Source organism: Prionailurus bengalensis, chromosome A1 (genome assembly GCF_016509475.1).
Source record: "Prionailurus bengalensis isolate Pbe53 chromosome A1, Fcat_Pben_1.1_paternal_pri, whole genome shotgun sequence".
NCBI classification, from domain to species: Eukaryota; Metazoa; Chordata; class Mammalia; order Carnivora; family Felidae; genus Prionailurus; species Prionailurus bengalensis.
The window spans coordinates 36,597,435-36,623,892 of NC_057343.1; the positions used below are offsets into that span (position 1 = coordinate 36,597,435).

Genomic DNA, 26,458 nt, shown 5'->3' on the forward strand with positions numbered 1-26,458 from the left:
TTTGTTATTTTTAGTGCCACTCTGAAAGCATGCATTTTACTTATTTTTTTTAATTCAATAAGTTATTGTCATTGTTTTTGATGCTAATATTGTACCAAATTTTTCCAGTGGTTATCCTCAACTCATTCTTTAAAATATGTCTTAAAGTAAGGGAATACAGTGTTTCGTGGAGCATATTATTAAAGTTATTGTAAGTGCTCTGTAATGGTAAATTCACTAAACCATGAAAACAAATGTATAAAGGACTCACAGTTAAGTAATTCTGATACTAGGACAGCATATCATTTTCATAGTTAACAAGTTAAACTAATTGCACAATGTAAATAATCGGTAAGAGTGGATTCTATTTAACAACCAATAAAAAATATTAGCAATTTGAGCCATCTATTTACCTTCAGAATGGTAAATCTTTTCCTGACTCCTGTATATGATGACTGGTGCCAATAAACTGAAATATACTTGCAGGCAAGTGTATGGCCTAAACACCGTATGCTACTGTAAATTGCAGAGAATAGGATGAAATTATTTCTGATTCTAAATACTTGGAAATATGTTTCATTAAAATTAGTTTCTAAGCAATGTGCTTGAAAACATATTTCGATAGCATTAGAGTTAAAAAAGGCATCGAGATTTTAAAACTATGAGTTGGGAAGCCCAGAGTATGTATCCCAATTAGAAGGAGAAAAATTTGTATTGAGTTTTAGCTCCGCCCACAGCAATTATTTCCTTCCTTCTGTAACTGTCAATTTCCTCCCCAGTCTCAGGAGCTTCTCTGTCCAGTTCCGCAGTCTGTCTTTGTGATGATGGTTTCAAATGAGGCAGCCGCGATGATACGGCTTAAGTTCTCGGTTTCTCCCCGAGACTTGACAGTTGGGGCTGGAACCACACAGAAGCGTCTTTATCTGGAGTACTCACAGAGGTGGAAAACCAGAGAGGGCGGAGCAAACTTTTAGGGAGCGTCTCCCCTGCCCGCGGCCTCTTCCACCTGCTCCTCCCCGATTGGCTGTCGTAAGTCTCAGCCGTCCAATCGCGGTGGCGCGCCCAGCGCACCGTTCCGCGACGCCGCCGCGCATGCTTACTCGGGGACCCGCCCCTGTGCTTCATCGCTCCTGAAAGCCGGAGAAGGACACCAGCGAAGCTGTGGGAGCCAGGCCTGGCTGTCTTCGTGCTAACGTCACAGGGCTGCGCTGGGACTTTGGACGGGTCCAGTGGCAGAGCGACATTGAAAACAAACACACAACTGCCCGATTTACTCATGTCCCTTAAGTGGAGGTTTTCCTCGGTTGACCGTTTTCATTGTGGTACAATTTCTACAAACTGATTTGCCTGTGGGGACTCGAAAAAATGCGACTTCATTCTTTTCTTTGCGTCGGGGCAGATGGAAAAGCGGGGTTGATGGACCGAGTATTTAAAAAAAAAAAAGTAAACTTTTCTCTTGTGCAGGGTGACTGGGGTTACCGTTCCTTTGAGTTTTACTACCCCGAAACTAAACACTTCCTCGCAACCGACCCATCCCTCAACCCTAGCATATCTTGGTTTCTGTGAAGTGACCGCCTGTAGGCGCTACAAATGCGGACGTTACTTTCTGCTCTAGAAAAAAACGTCCCCATTAGTTTCCAAGGTGTACAACTCAGAAAAGTGATCCAAAACAAAAAATAATCAGCTTTCGGTGGAGAGGCAAAGTCTCGTGGTCCTTCTTCACAAATTGGCCAGCGACCTCCCGGCCCTAGACGGTCCTTAGCGGGGGGTGGCGGGGGCGGGGGGGAACAAGGCCTCCGGCGGGCTGCAACTACCAAGCTCCACGCCAGGCCTGCCCCTGCGGCCGCTCGGAAAACGCGGCGAGTGGAACCCGCACGCGGAAGCGCCGGCCGCACTGAGCATGCCCAGTTGCAGAGCCGACCAGAGGAGTTTTTTTTTTTTCTTTTCTTTTCTTTCGGTTTTTTTTTTTTTTTTTTTTTTGGTCTCAAGTAGGAGGCCTACCCCCCCCACCCCCACCCCCAGCCCCCCACCCCCACCCCCGACCTAAGCAGCTACCATGTCTGAGGTCCCCGGCGCGGCGTTGTCCCAGGCGGGTTGGTAAGTGGCAAGTCCCGCCGGCCGCCCGACCGCGGGCGCGGGCCGGGGCCCCGAGGAGGGTTGGGGTTGGGGGCGGTGGGTACGTGTCGGGGTAGGCGGAGGCCGCCGCCTGCCCCCGGCCTCTCTCCGGGCCCTCCGGGCCGGCTCCGCCCCCGGCGCCACGCGGAGCCGAGCGAGTCCCCCAGCTCCCCTCGGGGCGGCGGCGGCGGCGGCGCGGCCTGGGCCGCGGGCCGGGGAGAGGCCGGGGGGCCGCTGGCAGAGCAGGCAGGGCGGCCGGCGGCCCAGGCCCGAGCGGATCCGCCCGATAGGACCTGCCGCGCCGTGCGCGCCGCTCCGGGCGGTGTTGCTGCGGCGGGACGAGGGGAGGCGAGGGCTGGAGAACGGTGTGCGGCGGAGAGGGGCGAGCGCGGCCGGAGCCCGCGGGCCCGCGGGCCCGCGGGAAGTTGAGGGTCGACCCAAGCAAAGCCTGTGCGGCTGCCGGGGCCGCCGCTTCTTTTCCGTGATTTCTGAGTAGTGTACCGACCGGTGTGAAGCTGCCCTCCGTGGCACACTCACAACTTCTGAAGCTAAGAATGACCTCATTGTCAACTCGTGTGGGTGCTCCGTAGAACTTTTCTTGAAGCGATGGCAGTGTTCATTTTTTTAAACACGTTTCACGTCAAGATTTTAACATCTGAGAGCAACAAAAAATTATGCGAAATTAAGCCGTTTCTGAAACTGAGGTCATTGCAGTTGTTAACATTGTTTAATTTAGTAACGCTTTTCCAGGCCTTCATAGGCACAGAGAGGAGGGGTAGGAAGGATGAAAAAGATTTGCCCCTGCTCTCTGGCAGTTCCCTATCTTAGGGAAAAGAGCAGAGAGGGAGGCATTCAAAGAACGAACACAAAAACGGAGACAGTGGCAAACTGTACAGAGGGGCAGGCAAATGTGCTATGGAATTGGAGGGGAAGGAGAGCTCACTTCCTAGAGAAGTGGGTTTTGAAAGTCGGCGAGGAAAGGGCTTTCTAGGCAGAGCCACTGGAGATGCAACACAGAAGTAGGGAAGCGCTTATTGGTTTGCAGAACTGACACTAGATCCTTGTGGTTCGTGGAAGTAGGAGGGTGTCCATTGAGGCTTAAGACCCGAAAGGTTGGGCCAGATTTAACACCTGTCTTTTGAAGAGGGGGCTTCTGGCCGTTCAGGTTAGAAGACTAGCACAGAACTGTTAAAAGCAACTTTACCTATCTAGAAAGTGGTGGAGCTGAAAGGTGAGCACAGGGGGGCTGGTACTTCCCACTGTTATGCCTTGTTCCTACAGTTTTTCCGTGAACACCATTAGCATAACAGACTGTGGAGTTAAAAGCTAACCTTACCCAGTTTTACTTTTGTTCTGGAATTTCTACCTTCAGTTTCTTTACCTCAAAGGATGTATTGAAGACTCTTGGGTCACTCTTCGTTTTATTATTATTATTATTATTATTATTATTAAAGTTTCTTTATTCAGAGAGAGAGAAAGCACGCAAGCATGGGAGGGGCAGAGAGAGAGAATCCCAAGCAGGCTCCAAGCTGTCCGCACAGGGCTGAATTTAGGGCCCAATCTCAGGAATCATGAGCTGAGGTGAAGTTGGATGCTTAATTGCCAGAGCCACTCAGGCGCCTCCTTGGATCACTCTTCTATTTCAGTTTTTTCCCATGCTTCGTTAGATTGAGCCTTAGTTCTTCAACCTAGTGATACGACTTCAGGTACAAACTTGGTCTTTTACTTCTTTCCAACATGACCCCACCTCCTTTAGAAAGGCTAGTCTCATATTTTGGTTCCAAACACATACTAAATTGTTCTTTTTTGGTTTTGGACCCTAAACTCCTTAAGGGTGGGGAACTATAACTGATTTTTCTGTGTATTTTTGGTGCCAGGGAGCCACTACAGTGTAGGTTTTCAGTAAGGTCTCATACAACTGACCTTGGGATGCCCCTGCCAATTAGAATTCAGACCCTGCCAATCAGACTGCTAGCAGGGGTTTCCACCCAATCTTAGATAGAGTGCCTCCCTTTGTTATAAAGCTAAAGGAATGTTATATTGTAACATTTGTTACTTTATATCACAAATTATCTGTTTAACATGTTTCTTTTTCCACCAGATTTCTGTTGCTTTTGTAAAGCAGTGACTAATGAAGGCAATAGTAAGCCATGGGTCTAATAAGACTGTTTTTCTAGGAATTTTGGAGTTACATGTAATTCCTAATGGGTCTTGAATGGGTTAGATTTGTGCCAAACAAAAGGATCTCCTAGGCGTTCAGGTGGCCTGTATAGATCTTACATTTAAGTACAGACTTACTATGTTAAAATACAGAATTTCAAATGTTTAGGCAGAGAAGAGTACCAGAAGGAGAATTGATGACCAAAGAGTACCTCTGACCAGTTCATTCCAGTTCTGATATTTTCAGTTTCCTCTAACTCTTGAGATTCTCTGTTATTGTCACTGACAAAACCATTTTTCTTAGTACTTAATCTATTCACTTAATGACTTGTAGGACTTAAAAAGAAATAGATGCTAACCTAAACTATTAAATCCTTTCTATTATCTTCACCTAAAACAATAGGTTAGGGTAATATCTTATGCCAAAAAAGCTTAGGTTTCTAATCTATTATTCCAGTTTGTTATTTTCTGAGTATTTTTCCCCCTCCTAAGTCCTTAATCTTCATTAGAACCCCCACAAAATCAATATTTTAAAATATAACTCCAACAGTAGCCACCCTGGCAGACTTTACAATAATTTTTTTCTTTAGTGATGAGTAGCATAGAAAACATCAGGTTTTGATGATTTGAACTTTAAAACTTTCAGGGACTTACACAGTATGGTGATTATGTTTAAATAATGCACTAAATAGTACATTGATCTTTTGTGGTACTTAGTTATGTGTGGAATAGACTTCAGTATGAGAGGAGATTTTACTTAATTTGTCTAGATAACAGATTTACTTAATACCTTTTTGGTTTTTCTCCTTGGAGAATCCCTTAAGGGGGATTTGTATATTTCTACTAACCATTTGAATCTTTAAAATTTTTATAGAGATGTCAATCTTTTGAAATTTTTATTTATTTTAAAGTTTATTTATTTTGAGAGAGCGAGCGGGCGTGGGAGAGAGTATCCCAAGTAGGCTCCACAGTGTCAGGAAGGAGCCCATTTTGGGGCTCCAACTCAGGAACCCAGGAGATCATGACCTGAACTGAAATCAAGAGTCAGATGCCCTACTGACTTTCAAAAGGTGCCCCAACCTTTTGAAACTTTAAAAAAATAGAAACATGTTAGAACACAATTAGTTGTGATTGTGTTTTTGAAAAGGTGGAGCCCTGGGTAGCTCAGTCAGTTAAGCCTTTGACTTTGGCTTCAGGTCATGATCTCATGGTCCCTGGGTTTGTGCTGACAGCTCAGAGCCTGGGGCCTGCTTCTGATTTTTGTGTCTCCCTCTCTCTCTGCCCCTCCCCTGCTTGTGCTGTCTCTATCTCTGTCTGTGTCTCTCTCAAAAATAAATAAACATTTAAAAAAATGAACGAAAAAAAAAGAAAAGGTATTTTCCATAGAATTAGTGGTGGTATAGCTTAATGTCTTCAGGTGCGGATGAAGAAACTGAAACACCATGGGAATCAAAAATTTCCTCAGTTACAAGTAGCAGAACCAAGAATAGAGCCCAAACGGGCGGAATAAAGATTCAAAACTCATTTCCATCAAGCCATGGTGACCACTTCTAATTTAAATTGTTGATAAAAAAAATGATACATTTTAAAATAGAAAATTGGATTTAAGCGTTTTGTGGTGTGTAAATTTACTTTCTTCTTTGGGAAAGATAAAGTGCTTATGCTGAGGAATGGTGATTTTTGGAAACAAAGAAACCTTTATCTTGCGGTGGCTCACCTAAGGGCTGATTAGGGTTATCTGAAAATCTGGTTAATTGTGTATTTTTCTAAGTCTGAGAATAAGGTCTGAAAAAGTAAGACACTATATTGTATGTCTTTGCCTTACTCAGCAGTTTGGAGTTGAAGACACCATAAGGTACCATTAGAAATAGTGTGTTTCCATTTGTGTTATGAACATAATTTCTGAGAAACTCCAGGTTTCTAACATAACAAGGCTTAACCAGGTTGTGCTCTGGGATTTTTGTTTTTGTGTTTTGGTGAGGAGGGCAGGGTTAGAGGGAAAATAGAAGGATGAACACAAAGGTCTTCTTACCTTGTTCGCCTTGAATTTCACCTTCCCTTTTGGATTCTCTCTCTTTGATGACTGTTGCTACGACCACACTGACCATCCTCTGGCCCAAGTGTATACTCCTCTCCCTTTCTTTCACCTGGAGACACCTAAGCAAGATGATAGCTTGTAACAGTATTTATCAAAATTTAGTGCTGAAGAAGAACAACTTTGATATATATTTAGATGGATATAGTCCATCTACAAGTTCTGTCCATTTATTATTTAGGAAGCACAGTGGCAGTATGGGTATAAAGTGAATGCTGTCTTGTCTTGAAGGGGGCCTGCCCTATTCCACATGTTGCCTTGAGAATGATATTGCAAAGTGGTACTTCAGGACATTTTGCTGGAATTTGTAATTCCTGACTTTTAACCTGGCCACAGAGGGAGAGCTTCTTTTCCCATTCCATCACGTGGAAGCTTCCTTCCAAATACATTAATGGTCATGACCAAGAAAGTCAGATTCCTGTCCTGTAGTCCACCCTGCACCTTTCTTGTATGGTTTCTGTTTTCTGAGAGACACAACACTTCCTCAGGAGACTGCTGGTCATTGATCCCAGTCTTTAAGTGAAAAGCAACCTGGGGCACCAGGTTCTGCAGTCGGTTCAGCGTCCTACTTCCGCTCAGGTCATGATCTAGTGGCTTGTGGGTCTGAGCCCCATGTCAGGCTCTGCGCTGACAGCTGGAAGCCGGGAGCCTGCCTCAGATTCTGTGTCTCCCTCTCTCTGCCCCTCCCCCGCTCACATCTGTCTCTCTCTCTCTCTCTCAAAAATAAACATAAAAAAATGAAAGAAAAAAAAAAAAAGAAAAGCAACTTTTGCAGTACCATCAATATAACTATACCTTTATGCACTACACTGTTGGTAATAGTCAGACAATAAGAGTTTATACAAAGAGTATGTGAAATTTTGCTCCCTTATATTCCAACATAATTCTTAGACATAAGTACATTTGTAAAGGATATTAGTAGTTCTTTATAAGGTTGTACATTAAGTGCAGGATATTCTATTATCTAAAATTATATTCTATCATTACCACTTTGATATAAACATACTCTTGGTATACTCTTTTGGAAAGGATAAGAACCATGAACACACTTTTTAGCTGAAACAGTAATAGATCATGTTCAAGAACATTAGAAGAAACCAGTTGATTTATATTTTGGTTTCAGGGGACTTATCAGAGACCTCCTATTTTGAAACATTTCCCATTTCTTTAATGAGCATTTGTAACTATCTCTTTGGTTTACCTTGTTTGTGAAATTATAGTTCAACAGTAATAAGCCTTGTTGACCTTCTGCCTCAAAATATGTTACACATTGCCTGGCAGCTTCTGATACTATAAAGTGCTAAAAAAATGACTGGATATTCTGTTAAACTGTGCAAGTTTTCAGGTTTCAAGGTGCTGTTTGCAGTGATTTTTTTTTTTTGGTGAATAACCTATAAATCTAGTTTCAACTGCCTGTAGACTTGACTGCCTCAAGCATAAAGGGGGTATAAAAAGAAACTTGCTACCTCAGCAAGTTGAAAATAATTTTCTCCTCTCACACAGCAGCATTTGCTAAATCAAGTAAAAATTACATAGTAACATTTCAAGAACCATAAAAATATAACTATATCAACTTTTTTGGTTTATGTTTTCTCCTTTTGACAAAAGAAGAATATTGGCATTTTGACTTACCATGTTGCAGTTAAGTCCCAACTATTTAGAAACTGTGATTTTTTTTGTAAGATGTAGGCTCTGGAAGTAGCTGAAGAAGACTTTGCCTCCAGATGATCTTTAGAAGAAGTAGACTGCACTCCCAACAATGCAAAAATTTTTGTGTAAAAATTGAGAAACATTTTTATGAGGTCATAGAATGAAAACAAAAGCAGAGAAGAGGGGGCAAGAAATATGTGGTGATAATATAAAATGTTAACAAGGGTGTCAAATCAAGGATACTGAGAGCAGAAAGGAAGCACAATGGTGATATGGAGAAGGAGGAAAGAACCACATCATGCTCCAGGACTGGACAGAGCCTACCTGTACCTTATTACTATAACCCCTATAGGTTTCACACCCTGACTTGATAGGTGTAAGTCTGTGTGCATGCATGAGCAGTTTTTATACTTATTACAGTTTCACAGCCTTTAAAGTGGAGACAGATAGCTACCCTCATCTTAGGATGGTGCTGCTGAAGATATGGTATCTTTACAACAATAAGTAAGTCTCTGCAATAATGCAGAGAAAGATGTAACCCTATATAGTAATGTGTGTACTGAAATACACGTAGTAAATGTTTATGCATCTTGTACACAAGGCACTGTTTGTTTTGGTGATGATATACTAGTTGGTCAGAATTTAAACATGTCATATACTGGTATTTTGCTTGAGAAGTCTGGGAAGCTTTTCAGAACTAGTGCTGTATAAGCAGGGCATGTTATATACGCCATCTCACATGGTGTCTAGTCTTTGTCTAGGGAAAAAACAAGGCAGATTCACTAACACATTCATTCAACAAATAATTATTAAACATCTTGCTGTGGCAGACTCTTTAGTTCAATCAGATGTAGTCTTAAGGGGAGAAAGCCATTAATTACATATTCAAACATTGCATCTATAAAGTACATTAGAAATGAAAAGGGACATGGTTCTAGATGAGCTTATAGAAGGGAAATTTGGTGTCTTTGTGGTGGTCAGAGAATGCTTCCCTGAGATCTGGAGGATGAGTGGGAATTAAATAGACTAAGGGTAAAGCAGCATATGCAGAGTTTATAGGGCAGTAAGGAACATGGTGAGTACAAAGGTCTGAAAGACCAGGATGAGTGGAGGGCAAGACAGAGGTGGTATAGTGAGGCGGAACTGTGAGACACTTAGGGTCTGGATCATGTAGCTCAGGCCTTGCTTTTATTCTGGAGGCAGTAGAAATCAGTTGGAAAGTTTTATCAGGGGTTGGGACGGTTGAAGTAGGGATGACATCATAGTTAGATGTTGAGAAATGCTTGCATTGAAGAAAATGGCTCGGAGCTTGGCTTGAGTAGAGTGGTAGAATGGTGGTGATGATTGCGATGGAGAACAGAGATTGATTTGATTGGTATTTGAGTGGTAAAATGGACAGAACTTTTAGATGGACTATATCCATCTAAATATACGCATCTATATATAGGAAAGAGAGAGAAGGAGGTGTCAAGGGGTTGATTTCTGGGTTTCTGGCTTGTATACCTAAATTGATTACAGTATGGTTAGATAGGGAGTCTTAGAAAAGGAGTACATTTTTGAGGGGTGGATCATGAATTGAAGTTGGACATTATTTGAGTACGAGGTGCCTTTGAGTCATCTTAAGTAAGATGTCAATTAGATATTAGGAAATACTAATCTTGCAACTAGGAAGAAGACTGGATTAGAGATATAAATATGGAGTCATTTGGGTATAGCTGATGACTGAAGTAGTACATGGATGAGATCATCTAAGGCTGCACTGTCCAGTATGGTAGACATTAGCCACATGTGGTTACTGAATACTTGAAATATGTCTAATCCAAATTTGCATGTGATGTAAATGTAAAATACACACCAGGTTTGGAAGACTTAGTACCAAAAAAGGATATAAATATCTCTCATTCATTTTTATATTGTTTGCATATGGAAATAATGCCATCACTATATTGTGTTAAAATATATTATTAAATTAATTGCACATGTTTCTCTTTAGTTTTTGAAATGTGACTACCAGAAAATTTAAAAGTACGTATGTGGCTTGCATTACATTTCTATTAGATAGCACCTATCAGTGATCTAAAAATCAAACTTTAAATAAGAGGAGGCTAGGTGCAAGCACTGAGGAATTTCAGCATTAAAATTTTTTTTTATGTATTTTTTAATTTTTTTACATTCATTTATTTTTGAGAGACAGAGCATGAGCAGGGGAGGGGCAGAGAGAGAGGGAGACACAGAATCCGAAGCAGGCTCCAGGCTCTGAGCTGTCAGTACAGAGCCCGACGCGGGGGCTCAAACCCACAAACTACAAGATCATGACCTGAGCCGAAGATGCTCAACCGAGTAAGGCACTCAGGCACCCGGGAATTTCAGCATTTTAAAGGAGACTTAGCTTTTTAGGAACTGCAGGGCAGGGCGGGGGAGCGTTGGAATATGAAATCAGTGACTTTTCTGAAAAGAGAAAATGGATATGTCTTTAAGAGTTCTGTGATAAGATTATTTGCTTAGGTCAGTATTGGATTACTGGATTGGATTATTAGAGACTCAGCAGTTTTTAAAAACATTTTTTAAAACTTCAGATATTTGAAGGTCTCTTTTTTTAATTCCCCCCCCAAGTCCCCTTAAAACTCCTTTTTTTTATATAAGCATATATAAACTTATATAAACTTATATAAGCATATATAAACATATATAAAAATATATATATAAAAAAACTCCTTTTTTATATATAAGCATATATAAAATGCTTATAAAATTCAGCTGCAACTTTTCAGAAGACAGTCAGTCTATAATGGATATTAAGTGAAGAAAGATATTAAGAAAAAAATTTTTTTATTCTATTAAATTCCTAGGCAGGACCTTGAGAAGTTTGAAAATTAATAAATTTTTAAAAATACAGAATATGAAACATTAAGCATAAATATTGATGGGGAAAAAACTTACATAAATTAAGCCAACAGTTTATAATGGAGTTAAGAATTAATTCAGTTTAAGTTTTGTTTTGGAAGAGAAATAGGGATGTATTTAAGCTTAAGTGTCTGGAAAGTTGGTAGATGATCGTGATAAAGTTAGTGAAATAATTTTTCCTTTTGCCGTTAATATATTCTAATATTGTTAGATCAAAAGAAATAAGTAAATATTTGGTTTTTCCAAATAGTTAAAATAGTTTGATTGATGTCTTGTTTTGTAAGCTCCTGTAAGACGAGGATGAAGTCATATCTCTGAGGTGTTCTGGCATTTAGCGGGGTGCAGGGTCCACAGTAGGCATGTACATGCTTGTGGAATGAATGTTAGTACCATTGTAATTTAGTCTCAGTATGTTTCATCATACTGTTTTTGTGTTCTCCAGGAATATGAAACTTTTTCAAGCCTTGTGTAGAGGAGAAAATTGTTACTTGTGAAATGAATGTTGTGAAATTTTAAAAACTAGTTTTATGAAAAAGTGTAATTTTTACAGTAATGTAGGAAATAACCTGTTATACAAGCATTCCCTATTTTAAAAAAATGTTTATTGTTTTAGGGGCGCCTGGGTGGCTCAGTCAATTGAACGTCTGACTTCAGCTCATGTCATGATCTCACAGTCCACGGGTTTGAGCCCCATGTTGGGCTGTCAGTTCAGAGCCTGGACTCTGCTTCGGATTCTGTGTCTCCCTCTCACTGTGCTCCTCCCCCACTCACGCTCTCTCTCTATCAAAAAATGAATAAACCTTAAAAAAATTTTTTTTTAATTTTATTCTTTTATTTTGAGAGAGAGAGAGAGAGAGAGAGAGAGAGCACGTGTGTGTGTGTGTGTGCAAGCACAGGAGCAGCAGAGGGGCAGAGAGTGAGAGGGAGAGAGAGAGAATCCCAAGCAGGCTCTGCGCTGTCAGCTCAGACCCCCCAAGCAGGGCTCAATCCCACAGACCAAGAGATCATGACCTGAGCCGAAATCAAGAGTCTGATGCTTAACCCACTGAGCCAAAACTTTCTCTATTTATTGATATTTGCTTCTAACTGAATACAAACATACACACTTACAGATATGTTGATAACATTTCTTGCATGGGACAACCAACTGTTTTGGGAGGGGTTTGAAATGTTCTTTCTCAAACCAATGTTAATAGAAACTATTTTCAGAAGTTTGTTTTTAGTATAAATTTGTCCTAGGTCCTAATTATTTCTTTACACTTTTGATATTTTATGGGATACTACAAATTTTTACTTTTCCTTTTGATGTTTCATAATTGCTTGTTATATCGGGGTCCCTGGTTAGAAAGGCATTAGGAGAGGAGGTTATCATTCATTCTGTGGCCTTTGATGAGGCAAAGAAGTGGACTCTGGGACACTTCCCAGTTTATTAAGCTGGCATAAGGTTCCAGCCCACTGGGTTTTACGTGAGGACCCTGCCAAGCACAGGTTGCTCTTTTGTTAACTTTCAATTATGAACAACAGAAAAGGTCATATATATGTTACTAGTTAGGGGAAGGCCTTCTTCTCCGTGGCCTTCCTCAGTTTACCAAACTCAGAATGGCACATACCATTGACCCTTTTTGCTTGAGCTGAGAGCCTAGGTTGGTATGCAGAGGCTTCTGTTCCTGGGAGTTTGCCATGATCTTTTGTCCAGGCTGCTTGCTGAATCTCTGTGTTTCACTCTACATTGTAACAGTGAGATTTCTCCAGGATTGTGTTAATTTGACTTCTTTCCTTAGTTATGCTTCTTGGTACAGGTTAGTACCCAGGCTCTGTCAGATTCCTCTTTGGACATTTTGGAGTTCTACAAGATCAGGATGTTGTTTTTCCTTATTTTGGTTGCTGCTGATAAATTTTTTGACCACTTTTTCTGGTTGTGGTTATGTGCTTTGTTTTTACTGTTTTTTTTTCTTTATTGTGTTAATTACACATTTGTCAGAAGTCTTCATAAGCATATGTTAATTAGGTGTTTCCTTTCATTAAAAAATGAAACTTTCATATACATATATTAAAAATATGATTGCTGCAACAATACCATGAAATTGTGTCTGTGTTTTACATCGTTGCTGGTGCAAAATAACGATCCCAAATAACATTAACTTTGTCAGTAGACATATCTAGCTATTCTTTGCTACACAGAGACACCTGCCATTTTACTCAATAAATTTTCTACCAGTTATAAGGGAAAGATTTCTTTTGTAGGGATAATTCCCAATTGAAAGATGTCTTCATATAATTAGATGTAGCTTCTTAACAATGAGAGGTTAACATTCAGATTTTGTTTTGACATCATGAAAAAGTTAGTCCAGTGTAGTGGTGTAAATGTTAATGGGTAGAGTAATAATATTTAAATGATACATGACAGAAATCATAGCATGCTTTCTAGAGTCGGATTGTCTTGGAAGGGCAATAAGGCCTTGAACTTTTTTCCAATTTATACTTATGTGAATAAGCATTTATGTTGATATTATTTTAATTAAAATGTAAAACTGGCCTGAGGTATACCCTTCTTGATATTTACAAAACTGCTTTCTATTAGTTAGGTTGAAAGTTAGGCTGATATACAGAGACCCCACATTACAAAGGTCTAAAGAACATAGCCTTTTTTTTTTTCCTCATTCTTTTTTTTTCCTCATCACAGAAAAACCCACAGTGTTGGGGAATCTGCTTTGTGCTGTCATTTATGGACCCAAGTTCTTTCCATCTAACTTTAGTTGTCCCCTAACTCCTGCTACTCTAAGTGTGGTCCTAAGACCAGAATCATTAGCATTACCTGATACCTTGTTAGCAGTGTAGAGTCTCAGTCTCTACCACAGACCTACTGAATCAGCATCTGTATTTTAACAGGGTTCTCCTAGTGACTTTTTTGTATATTTGAGTTTGAGAAGCACTAGTTAGGTAGGGTACGTAGTGTCATTGTTTTCATGCACATAGGGTAGCTGCGACATCAGGGTTTTAGTTAGCAGAAGGGAAAGGACGGCTGAGAGCCATAGAGTGAGTTCCCTGATGGGAAAGGTGGCACACATCACTTCCTTGGTTTCCAAGAACTTAATCTCACCTACCTAAAAGGGATTCTGGGAAATGTGGCCTAGCTCAGTGATTCTCAAGCTGTCTTCCAATTTTTAAAATTTCCAGTTTTTCACACATCACTACCTTTCTGAAGTATAACATCTTGCAGCAATGTCAGATTGCTTTTAGAGTTTCTAAATGGCTTGCCTCAGTTTCTGTACTTATTCCATCATGAAGCAGTAACAAAGAGTTTGAAGATTGGTACTGATCAGTGGACCACACTTGAAGTAGTTCCCTTCTACCTGGACACATTTTGAATTCTTCACTTACTGATACTGTTCAAATTATGGTAAAGTCGTATGAATTTGGTATGAGTGAATGAAGTGAAGCACTTTTTATTTTGTACTTTTGATTTGATTTAATTACTTGCTAATATTCTACTTTAATTCTTTTTATTTTTAGTGATGATCTAATGTGTGGAAAGGACTTTGTGGTTTGCAAAGCCCTCTTTCTCTAATTATATGTCATTCTATAATAAGTAGGTTGTATGTATGTATTATATTTGCTTATAAAAGGTGATTGCAAGCCTTCTTGGTTTAGTCATGTGGCTGATACCTAGTATGACACATTAAAGAGTGATCATGTTTGTTATGAGAAAGTACCTTTCCGCTGCATTTTGTTAACTTTCTTATACTTTTGGTTATGAAGTAATATTAGTTTATAGTTGGTGTTATGAGACTTATCTGTGCAGCTCTTATATTGGCTGACATTGCTTGACATGGTTTGAATTATTCCTGCCTAAACATGTTTTCATGAAAAATAAAATTGAATTGGACTGTTGGTGGTCTTTTAAAATGTTTTACTTTATCACAATAACTTTCATGTGTAAATTGAATTGTTTATCGTTACTGGTAATGCTATCCTGCCTTAAGCAAAAGTATATTTAAAAGATGTATGATTATAGATTTCTATGTATCTAAGACATGTATTTTCAAAGTGGAAAAATAGGCTGTTTGACTGAATGTTTTTGTTATATTCAGCTTGCTTTTTGCTGTTATGGCTTGCCTGGTATTGCCCTGCAGCACCATTTTTTTTTTCTTTTTTGCCTAAGTACCCGCTATGAGTGAACTAAGAAGTCAGCAGGATGTCAGCATTGTGAAAGAGGAATAGGCTTGCAAGCTTGAATTGATTTGTGTTTGAAACTGAGATTAGTAAATTACATGATTTAAATTTTTTTTTAACTTTTATTTATTTTTGAGAGAGACAGAGACAGAGTGCGAGTTGGGGAGAACAGAGAGAGAGGGAGACACAGAATCCGAAGCAGGCTCCAGGCTCTGAGCTGTCAGCACAGGGCCTGGTGCAGGACTCAAACACACGAACTGTGAGATCCTGACCTGAGCCGAAGTCGGCTGTTTAGCCCACTGAGCCACCCAGGTGCCCCCGTAAATTACATGATTTTACATAGTTAATTCATATTAGAATTAGTAGTTAATTAGAATTATATCACAAAACTGGGTTTTCATGAGTGATTACTTTGAAAAGAGAGTGGTTGTGAAAACAAAACTCTGTATTCTTGATTTTCAGTTAAATTTATACCTACTTTTTTTTTTTTTATTAATTTTAAGTGTTAATTGAAGTATAGTTGACACACAAATATACCTGATATAGTTTGTGTTAAAAGCACGAGCTCTGAAGTCCAACTCTCTAGAACCAGGGTCAGTCCTGGTTCTGCCACTGATTAAATAACCTTGAGTACATTAATTAAACTGCTTCCTCCCTCAGTTTATTCATCTCTTAAATGGTGCCAATTGTAGCACCTAATCCATAGTATACTTATGAGGATTAATGAGTTAATACACACAAAGTGTTTCAGAACACTGCTTGTCGTATGCCGAGTGCCCAATAAATACTTGCACTCTTTCTATTGCGTGTTAAGCCTGGACTCTCATAACTTACTGTAGCCAGTAAATAAATTCATGTAATTTGCACATGTATGGATTTCTGAAATTGTGTTACCTTTGAAAAAAATGTGTTCTTTATTTTAGAATATATAGTCTCTTAAAGGGTTACCTTGATAAAGACAAAATCCTTATATCTTACGGGTTTCAGTGTGGGTTTTGAATCTCATTATAAAGTATGTTTTAGCATTTGGTAGTCTTATAAATGTTGGTGCCTCAAATTAAAGATAAATAATACAGGTTGAATATTTCATATATTATTTTACTTGTACAGGAAGAATAGACATTTGAGAGAGAAAAATGTCAATATGCAATCTATTATTTTGGATATGAATTTAGTTAAGTCTCAGAAGCTGAAGGCAGGTAATTTAACATTCTTGTTGAAATGTTGCATTGTTATTAAGTATTTACCTTTTAGTGTTATAAATAAGGATTTTATTTAAGGAGCAATGGGATATCCTCCTTAAAAATTAAATGTTTGGAGCCAGTTATGTAATATGTAAATTTATGGAACAATATACCTTTAAAAATTTTTTTTTATGTTTTTATTTTATTTTTGAGACAGAGAGAGACAGAGCATGAGCAGGGGAGGAGCAGAGAGAGAGGGAGACACAGAATCCGAAGCAGGCTCCAGGCTCTGAGCTGTCAGCACAGAGCTCGACGCAGGGCTTGAACTCACAGACTCTGATATCATGACCTGAGCCGAAGTCGGATGCTTAACCGACCGAGCCACCCAGGCGCCCCAGAACAATATACTTTTTTAAAGATTAAATACATTTTTGAAGTACATTTTAAATACATTTTGAGTCTGGCTTAAAAAGGTTTTTTTGGGGGCGCCTGGGTGGCTCAGTCGGTTCAGCGTCCGACTTCAGCTCAGGTCATGATCTCGGTCCTGAGTTCGAGCCCCGTGTCGGGCTCTGGGCTGACGGCTCAGAGCCTGGAGCCTGCTTCCGATTCTGTGTCTCCCTCTCTCTCTGCCCCTCCCCCATTCATGCTCTGTCTCTCTCTGTCTCAAAAATAAATAAACGTTAATTTAAAAAAAAAAGTTTTTTTAACGTTTGTTTATTTTTGAGAGACGGAGACAGAGCGTGAGTGGGGGAGCGGCAGAGACAGAGAGAGGGAGACACAGAATCTGAAGCAGGATCCAGGCTCAGGGCTGTCAGCCCAGAGCCCGATACGGGGTTCGAACTCAGGAACTGTGAGATCATGACCTGGGCTAAGTAGGACACTTAACTAACTGAGTCACCCAGGTGCCCTGATTATGGTTTTTAAAGAAGGGGCGCCTGGGTGGCACAGTCGGTTAAGCGTCCGACTTCAGCCAGGTCACGATCTCGCGGTCCGTGAGTTCGAGCCCCGCATCGGGCCCTGGGCTGATGGCTCAGAGCCTGGAGCCTGTTTCCAATTCTGTGTCTCCCTCTCTCTCTGCCCCTCCGCCGTTCATGCTTTGTCTCTCTCTGTCCCAAAAATAAATAAACGTTGAAAAACAATTAAAAAAATATATATAAAGAAAAAGGGTTATATAGCTTTATCCTAAGTACGGAGTTGGCAGACTGTGGCCCAATTTGACCTTATGCTTACTTTTGTAAATAAAGTACTCATACACAGTTAGACCAGGCTTTTGTGCTGTGGACAGAGATGAGTAGTTGTGATAGAGATCCTATGGCCTGCAAAAATACCTACAAGTTTTACTATCTAGCCCTTTACAGAAAAAGTTTACTTAGCTTTACTCTAAGTAATTAGTGAGGTAGATTTATTAGTCAATTATTAGTTAGAAGAAGTTGGAATAAGTAGTACATGCTACTTATCCAGTATTTATCAAAAATAACTTTCTAAAACAACCACAATCCTTGTTTATATCCTTATTTGTAATGACTGGTATGAATGGAGCTGCCTCACAGATTAGTAAATCCTAACCATTTGATAGGAATGTGCCGGTACTTGTAGTGGGGCTTTCTATCAAATACAGAATTGTTAGGTGTTTTTGAAATGGTCTACTGATTTTAATAGAACTTTTCCATTATGTCCTAGGGCAGATAGAAATCCTTCATTGGTTTCAATTGAGAATTTCTGTCACACCTGGACAACTTTTGGATTTTATAGAAAACCTAGACTACAGATAGTTTTTATCAAATCAGTATACTGTTTAAGGAGAGGAAACAGTGGATGTGAAGTTGAAAAACTTGTTAAAACATATCAATCCTGTGTAAAATATAGAAGTCAGTCATTAAATAACACATTGGGTAACCAATCATACTTAAATTAACCTAATTTATTTGTAAGAAGCTGTTTTAGATTAGAAATAGAATTCATGACAAAAAAATTCATGCCTTGATAGGACAAAGATTGAAGATAAAGTTTTTAACAGTGTTCAGGGGATTAGGCACAAAGGGTCTAATAAGATCCAGTTTTTCAATATCCGTTCTTATACTCATTCATATTTTTCCTTTTTTGGAATGTGTCCTCAAACTTGTAGAGTTGCCAGTCCCACCATGTGGAGATTCATATTCACTGGGATCTATACACAATTTCCGTTTTTGACATTATTCTGATCATAGAAATTACATTGCTGTTTCATCAGAACTTTTACACTTCATCTAGCCACGTTGGTATCCTGGGGTATAACTAGCACAGTGATAACAAGCAAATGTGCCATTTAACAAATGTAACCAGTAATAGGCAAATGCCATTACTGAGAAAACCAGACCCTGAATTTTAGCTAAATTAAATAGACTACTGCAATCTTGATGGCTCATCCACACACTTGAAAAATATCATAGTTTGGAAGAGTACATTAGTTTTTCTGTAAAAATCATGATTATTTTTACATATCATATTGTAAGATATGCAAATTGAATTGCTTTCTTTTCTCAAATGGCCAAGTTTTGTATGAATGACTTAATGGATTCCCTGTACCACCCTGGTGCAGGGATCCATTGAGAGTTTTAAATCAGGACCATGAAAAAATCAGATTTGCTGAGTTTACAAAGATCACTCTGGCTTTTATTTCAAAGATGGGTTGAGGGATTAATATTCTGGCAGGGACAACTTAAAGAAAAACAATCTTTAGAGATAAACTTCATCAATGAATTTTTTCTTAAGGGAAATTGAAGAAATGGAGAATTCTGGTTCTCTCTCAGTGCCTCTGACTTGTTTCTTTCCTCCCCAGCAATTTAAAAGTAAAATCAGCTAATACAACTTATTCTATTGGTGTTAGTGCTGACAGCTTTTTGATGTTTTTTGCTTTAGAGTTCTTAAATTTGTTGGATGCCTCAAAACTAAGGTATTTATTGGTTTTAAACACTATATAAAAATATAATACATATTTTTGTAAATAATGTATACTTGTATGAGATATATATGTTTATATTTATGTAAAAAAGCTTTAGAAGATAGGTATTTTGAAGTGTAAAGATTTTTTTATTTAAAAATTTTTTTTTAATGTTTATGTATTTTTGAGAAAGAGAGAGATAAGAGAACACGAGTGGGAGAGGGGCAGAGAAAGAGGGAGACACAGAATCTGAAGCAGGCTCCAGGCTCTGAGCTGTCAGCACAGAGCCTGATGTGGGGCTCGAACTCACGAACCATGAGATCATCATCTAAGTCAAAGTCGGACGCTGAACTGACTGAGCCACCCAGGCACCCCTGAGGGTTAAGGATTTTTAAAGGAAGATCAGGAAGACCTCATAATGTATTTCTTAGATCTAGATTTCTGAAGAAGAGCAGGAATGTTATTTTTTTTTTTAACTAATGATGTTTTAGGAGCATATTAATGAAAAAGTAGTCAGATGGGAATACTTGCTCTCACTTTTCTCATGACTGAGCTGATACAGTCAGCTATGGATTCCCTTCTTATTTTAGTGCTGTTTCCAAGCCAGTAGGTGAAGCTATATTTAAAACATTCATTTAATAAGTAAATATTCATTAAGCAAGATATTTTTCTTCAAGATCTGCATTTCCTTTTTAAGAGACTATTTTATGTATTCCTTTTCTGGTATTTTTCTTTGTTTTGAAAGTCGCTTTAATGCTGAGCGCATGTATGACTGTGTTCATATGTAGAATTCTATCACCTACGCCTACCATTGCTTCTCCTTCCTGCTGTAGTCTGACATGTGCTACTGAGATGCTTTTGGTGAAGTTACCAGTGACCTCCCAATGAGGTACATTTCAGGCCTTTCCTGACTGACCTCTTTGCTGCATTGGAGAGTATTGGTCAACCCACTCCTTGAAATTCACTATTGTCTCCCTTAACGCTGCAGAATTCTTGTTCTCTTTATCCTTCTTGATTCTTCATTTGCTGTCTTTTTATGGTATTCTTATCCCACCCTTCCCTGCCTTTTCTTACTCTCCCTGTTGGTACTACCAAAGTTCGGTTTTTATTCTACATTCTCATTCTTCTTACTTTAACTGATGAATCTCATTTGATTTCATATTTAGACTAGTTTCTACATGCTGATGATTCCTAAATCTGCCTAAACCTGTATTTTAAAATGTGACACATTTTGAAATACACAATTTGTATTATCTTGCTGTACAATTTGAACTAAGTATCATAAAGGCACCTCAGACTTCAGTGTTTCTAACTGTGCTTCTCTTTCTCAGAAGAATGTTTCCAAATTCTCTTTCTATTCTGGCTTAGTCGGTGGTACACTCATCTCACCAGTTACCTAAGAGTCTGTTTTACCATATTCTCTTATATTTAAATGATGAATCAGTCCTGCCTGTTTTACCTTTTGAGTATTTTTCCACTTCAGGCCTTCATTCTTGGGAGCACGTTAGTAGCTTCCTGATTGGTCTTCTTCCTCTCTCAAATCCATCTTTTTCAGGGCTGTTAGAATAAGTTATTTAAAATGGCTGTTTAACCTTTAGATTTCTCTTCACCTGCAGGATGAAGTCTGTTTTCTTTACAAAGATTTGTGCAGCCTCTTGTTTCTCTTTGGCCTCCTTTCTTGCTCCTTCCTCTCCATAGTTTCCATTCTAACAACATCTGCTCGTTGGTCTCTCATGTACATGGTATACTGGTTCCAATTATTGTGTCATGTCTCATCTTGCTGTTTCTGTCTTTAATGCTCCATTTAAGTTAGTTGATTCTTTCCTTTCATTTGATTTATTTTTTAAATGTTTATTTATTTTGAGAGGGAGAGAGAGAGGCAGACAGAGAGAGGGAAGAGAGAGAATCCCAAGCAGGCTTTGCACTATCAGCACAGAGCCCCAGGTGGGACTCAGTCCCATGAACCCGTGAGATCATGACCTGATCAAGAGTTGATGCTCAACCAACTGAGCTACCCAGGTGTACCTTGCCTTTCATTTTAAAACATAACCGTCATCTTTTATAGGAAGTCTCTAACAGGAATAAGGTGTCATTTCTCTGAATTCCTACAATATTGTATCTCTAGCTAATTGTGCTATCTCTACAACTCAGCTAAGCTTCACTGAAACTGAATTTATTTCAGGTCAATGTCCATGTTCTTTTTATCTTTGAATTCCCAGGACTACAGACTCAAATGTTTACTGAATAAAGAAAGTGATGGGACTTTTCTTTTTTAATTGTAGCATAATTAACATACATTAAAATGTGTAGGCCGTGTTTAGTGGTGATTAAGTTTTGATAGTTGTGTGCACAGAATGTAATCACCATTCCAAACAAAATACAAAATGCCACTGTCACGCAAGCAAGTGTTCTCCTGTTTTGTCTCTTCCACTGGCCTGTTCCCTCCTGGTCATCTTTTTCTGACATTTGTCACCATGAATTAATTTTCCTGTAATTAGACATCATAAAAATGGAATTATTTTTGTCTGACTTCTTAGAAGCCTAACATGTTTTTGAGTTTCATTCATGCCCTTGCCTGTGTCAGTTAGTTTATTCTTAATATTATATAGAATTTCATGTTTACATATGCCATAATTTGTGTAATTACTTTCCTGTTGATAGCCATTTTGGGTGGTTTTTCGTGTCTGGTTATTAGGAATAAGACTGTGAACATCTTGTACAAGTATTTTTGTGCGCATATGTTTTCATTTCTTTTGGATAAATATCTAAGAGTAGAATTGGTGGATCCTAGGGCAGCTTTATGTTTATCTTTATAAGAAATAGGCACTTCATTTTCACAATGGAGGTGACATTTTCCATTCCAGCCAACAATGTGTGAGACATTTGGTTTCTCTACTCCCTCATCAAAATTCAGTGTTTTTAGTCCTTTTAATTTTAGCCATTCATACTTACATGATATGGCATCTCGTTGTGGTTTTAATGTGCTTTTTCTTGATGACTAAAGATAGTAAGATATTGAACCCTTTTTCATGTGCTTATTATTTTATGAAGTACCTATTTGACTTTTTTTCCCATTTAAAAAAATTGGATTGTTTGACTTTTAAATATTGATTTGTAGGAGTTGCTTATATGTTATAGATAAAAGTCTTTTGACAGTTACATATGCTCTGAATGTCTTTTTCTATCTTTTATTGGTTTATTTCATTAATAGTATCTTTTGATACTAAGAGTGTTTGATTTTGGTAAAGATCAATTTTGTCATTTTTTTTTCTTTCATGATTAGTGCATTTCATGTTCTCTTTAAAAATTGTTCCCCTACTTCAAGTTTGTGAAAATATTCTTTTATGATCGCTTTCAGAAGCTTTAGGCTTATATTTAGATATATGAACTAATTAATTTTGATGTATGGCGTGGGAAAAAGGCTGTTTTATTTATTTATTTTTTTGTTCAAATATTCAGTTGTTTCAGTAACATGTGTTGAAAAGATTTTTCTTTCCCTGGATTGACTTGACATTTTGGTTGAAGATCTATTGATCATATCCTGTGGGCCTATATTTAGACACTATTCCATTTCATTGTTCCAGTTGACTTTCCCCATGCCCATATCATACTGTCTTGATTAATACAACTTAATAGAAGAACTGATAATCAATTAGTGCGAGTCCTCATGTTTTCTTTGGAGTAATTTGACTATCCTTGATTTTTTGCATTTACATTAAACAAATTTTTTTAATGTTCATTTATTTTTGAGAGACAGAGATAGAATGTGCGTGAGGGAGGGGCAGAGTGAGAGGGAGACACAGAATTGGAGGCAGGTTCCAGGCTCCAAGCTGTTACCATGGAGCCTGATATGGGGGCTCAAACTCACAAGCCATGAGATCATGACCTGAGCCAAAGTTGGATGCTTAACCAACTGAGCCACCCAGGCGCCCCTTTACATATAAATTTTAGAATCACCTTATGTATGTGTTGAACAAAACACATTCAGACTTCTGATAGCTAGAAGATGGTAATAGTGTAGTAAACAACCTCTCCAAATCTCCTTAAACTATGTAAGTGATGAATCACAGGAATCTACCCCCAAAACCAAGAGCACACTGTATATACACTGTATGTTAGCTAACTTGACAATAAATTATATTAAAAAATTAATAAATAAATAATAAATAAAAATTCAGATTTTACAATACACATTTTCTTTTTTTATATAGGTGTTTTTTTTTTAATGTTTTTATTTATTTTTAAGACAGAGAGAGACAGAGCATGAGCAGGGGAGGGGCAGAGAGAGAGAGAGGGAGACAGAATCTGAAGCAGGCTCTGGGCTCTGAGCTGTCAGCACAGAGCCTGACATGGGGCTCGAACTCGCGAACTGTGAGATCATGACCTGAGCCGAAGTCAGACGCTTAACTGACTGAGCCACCCAGGCGCCCCAATACACATTTTCTTAAACTACAAAAAAAGCCCCCAGTCTCCTTAAACTATACAAATAACTGCACACATATAAAAATTCTGTGTAAAAACCACACTCTCAACATTATGTAAAGGCAGAGAATGCTGAAACCATCAAACAGCTGAGGGTAAAAAGAAAACGTTAACAGAAATCAGCACCATGTTTCCACACACTACCACTCCAACCTTGTCTTGCTGTAGGGTTTGGTGATTCAAGGCAGACTTTGTAAAACTTTTGGAAAAGAAGAAGAGAGATGCAAATGAAATGGCTTGAGAGTGAATAGGAATGACTACCAGAAAGATGAAATCTACCCTAAATCTGAAAATACTAAAGTCACTTGGTACACCAGAAGAGTATTTTAAAGTACGCATATCTTAAAGGTACCAGGTTCCAATTAAGGCCCCCAGGTGGGAGATTTAAGGAGATCGATACTGTAGAGTTTGCCAGGCATACAACTTAAAGAGTATTAGATGCCATATATGCATGTGCTTTGGGGCTCTCTATTCCATTTCTTTGATCTAGGTGTCTGTTTTAATTACTACTGCTTTGTGGTATATCTTAAAATCTGGGATTGTGATACTGCCACCTTTGTTCTTCTTTCTCCAGATTGCTGTGGCCATTCGAGGTCTTTTGTGGTGCCATACAAATTTTAGCATTATTTGTTCTAGTTCTGTGAAAAATGCTATTGGTGTTTTGGTAGGGATTGCATTAAATCTGTAGATTGCTTTGAGTTAGTTTGGGCATTTTAACAATATTAGTTCTCCCAATCCATGAGCATGGAGTATCTTTGCATTTGTTTGTGTCATCTTCAGTTTCTTTCATCAGTGTTTAATAGTTTTCAGGATACAGGTCTTTCACCTCACTGGTGAAGTTTATTCCTAGTTATTTTATCCTTTTTGTTGCAGTTGTAAGTGGGATAGTCTTCTTAATTTCTCTTTCTGCTACTTCAGAAAGTGTATAGAAATGCAACAGATTTCTGTATATTGATTTTGTATGCTGCAATTTTCTGTATTTATTAGTTCTTATAGTTTTTTTTTTTGGTGGCTTCTTTAGGGTTTTCTATGTATAGTATCATGTCATCTGTAAATAGTGAAAGTTTTACTTCTTCCTTACCAATTTGGATGCCTTTTATTTCTTTTTGTTGTCTGATTGTCTGATTGCTGTGGCCAGGACTTCCAGTATTCTGTTGAATAGAAGTAGTGACAGTAGACATCCTTATCTTCTGATCTAAGAAAATGTTCTGTTTTCCCCCACTAAATATGATGTTAGCTGTGGCTTTTTCATAGATGGTCTTTATTATGTAGTGATATGTTTCCTTTAATCCCATTTTGTTGAGAGTTTTTATCATGGATGGATATTGAGTTCCATTAAATGCTTTCTGCATCTATTGAGATGATATGATTTTTATCCTTTGTTTTATTGTGATGTGTCACATTGACTGATATGCAAATATTGAACTACCCTTGCATCCCAGGAATAAATACCACTTGATCGTGGTGAATAACCTTTTTAATATATTATTGTATGCAGTTTGCTGATATTATGTTGAGGATTTTTGCATCTATGTTAATCAGAGACATTGGCCTATAGTTCTCTCTCTTTTTTTAGTGTCTTTATCTAGTTTTGGTATCAGGGTAATGCTGGCCTTGTACAATAAATAAATAGTAGAATAGATAAAGCCTTTCTTCCTCTTCTATTTTTTAGAATAGTTTGAGAAGAATAGGTATTAACTCTTCTTTAAATGTTTAGTAGAATTCACCTGTGAAGCCATCTGGTCTTTTCTTCAGAATTTTTTGATTACTGATTCAATTTCACTGCTAATAATTGGTCTTTTCCAATTTTCTGTTTCTTCCTGATTCAGTCGTGGAAGGTTATGTATTTCTAGGAATTTATCCAGTTCTTCTACGTTTTCCATCTGCTGGTGTACAGTTTTTACATTATTTTCTTACCATCTTTTTTATTTCTTTGGTCAGTGGTTGCTTCTTTTTTATTTCTGATTCTGTTTACTTGAATCACCCCCCCTCCCCTTTTTTTATGAGTCTGGCTAAGTACTTACCAATTTTGTTTATCTTTTCACAGAACCAGCTTCTGGTTTCATTGGTGTGTTTTATTGTTCTTTTTTAAAGCCTCTATTTCATTTATTTCTGCTCTAATCTTTATTTTTTCCTTCCTTCTACTGGCTTTGAGATTTGTTATTCTTTTTCTAGTTCCTTTAGGTGTAAGGTTAGGGTGTTTACTGGAGATTTTTCTTGATTCTTGAGGTAGGCCTGTATTGCTGTAAACTTCCCTCTTAGAACAGCTTTTGCTGCATCCCAAAGTTTCGGACCGTTTTGTTTTCGTTTTCATGTACTTTTTGATTTCTTCTTTGATTCCTTGGTTGACCCATTCATTGTTTAGCAGCATGTTATTTGGCCTCCATGTATTTGTGTTCTTTCCAGATTTTTTTCAGGTGGTTGATTTTTAGTTTCATACCAGTGTGGTGTAAAAAGATACATAATATTATTTCAGTCTTTTTGAATTTATTGAGACTTGTTTTGTGACCTAACATGTGACCTGCTTTGGAGAATGTTCTATGTATGCTTGAAGGTATCTTTTAAATATTAAAGTCATATAAAAATAATTTTCAATATATCATAACTTAAGGAATTCTGTACTTCTCATGCCTTTTTGAGAAGTCTAGAAGATGAGTTTCATTCAACCAAATGATGTTTGGGAAACTTCATCAAAAGGTTTGATGGTGAGCCTCTTAAAACATATATAAATATATGTATAAGGTTGAAAGAAAGATGGGGATGAGGATGGAATACTAATGTAAAAATGTTATATAT

At 38.2% G+C, this 26,458-nt stretch overlaps 1 protein-coding gene across 1 annotated transcript in view; it reads left to right on the plus strand.

Moving 5' to 3' along the window:
- Positions 1 to 1,909: 1,909 nt before the first annotated feature.
- The window catches only part of TDRD3 (tudor domain containing 3), a 162,908-nt gene continuing 138,359 nt past the window's right edge, over positions 1,910 to 26,458 (plus strand). Inside the window, exon 1 of the mRNA XM_043580167.1 lies at positions 1,910 to 2,076. Within this exon, the coding sequence (XP_043436102.1) occupies positions 2,036 to 2,076 (41 nt within the window). The 5' untranslated portion in view covers positions 1,910 to 2,035. The remainder of the gene's footprint in view (positions 2,077 to 26,458) is intronic.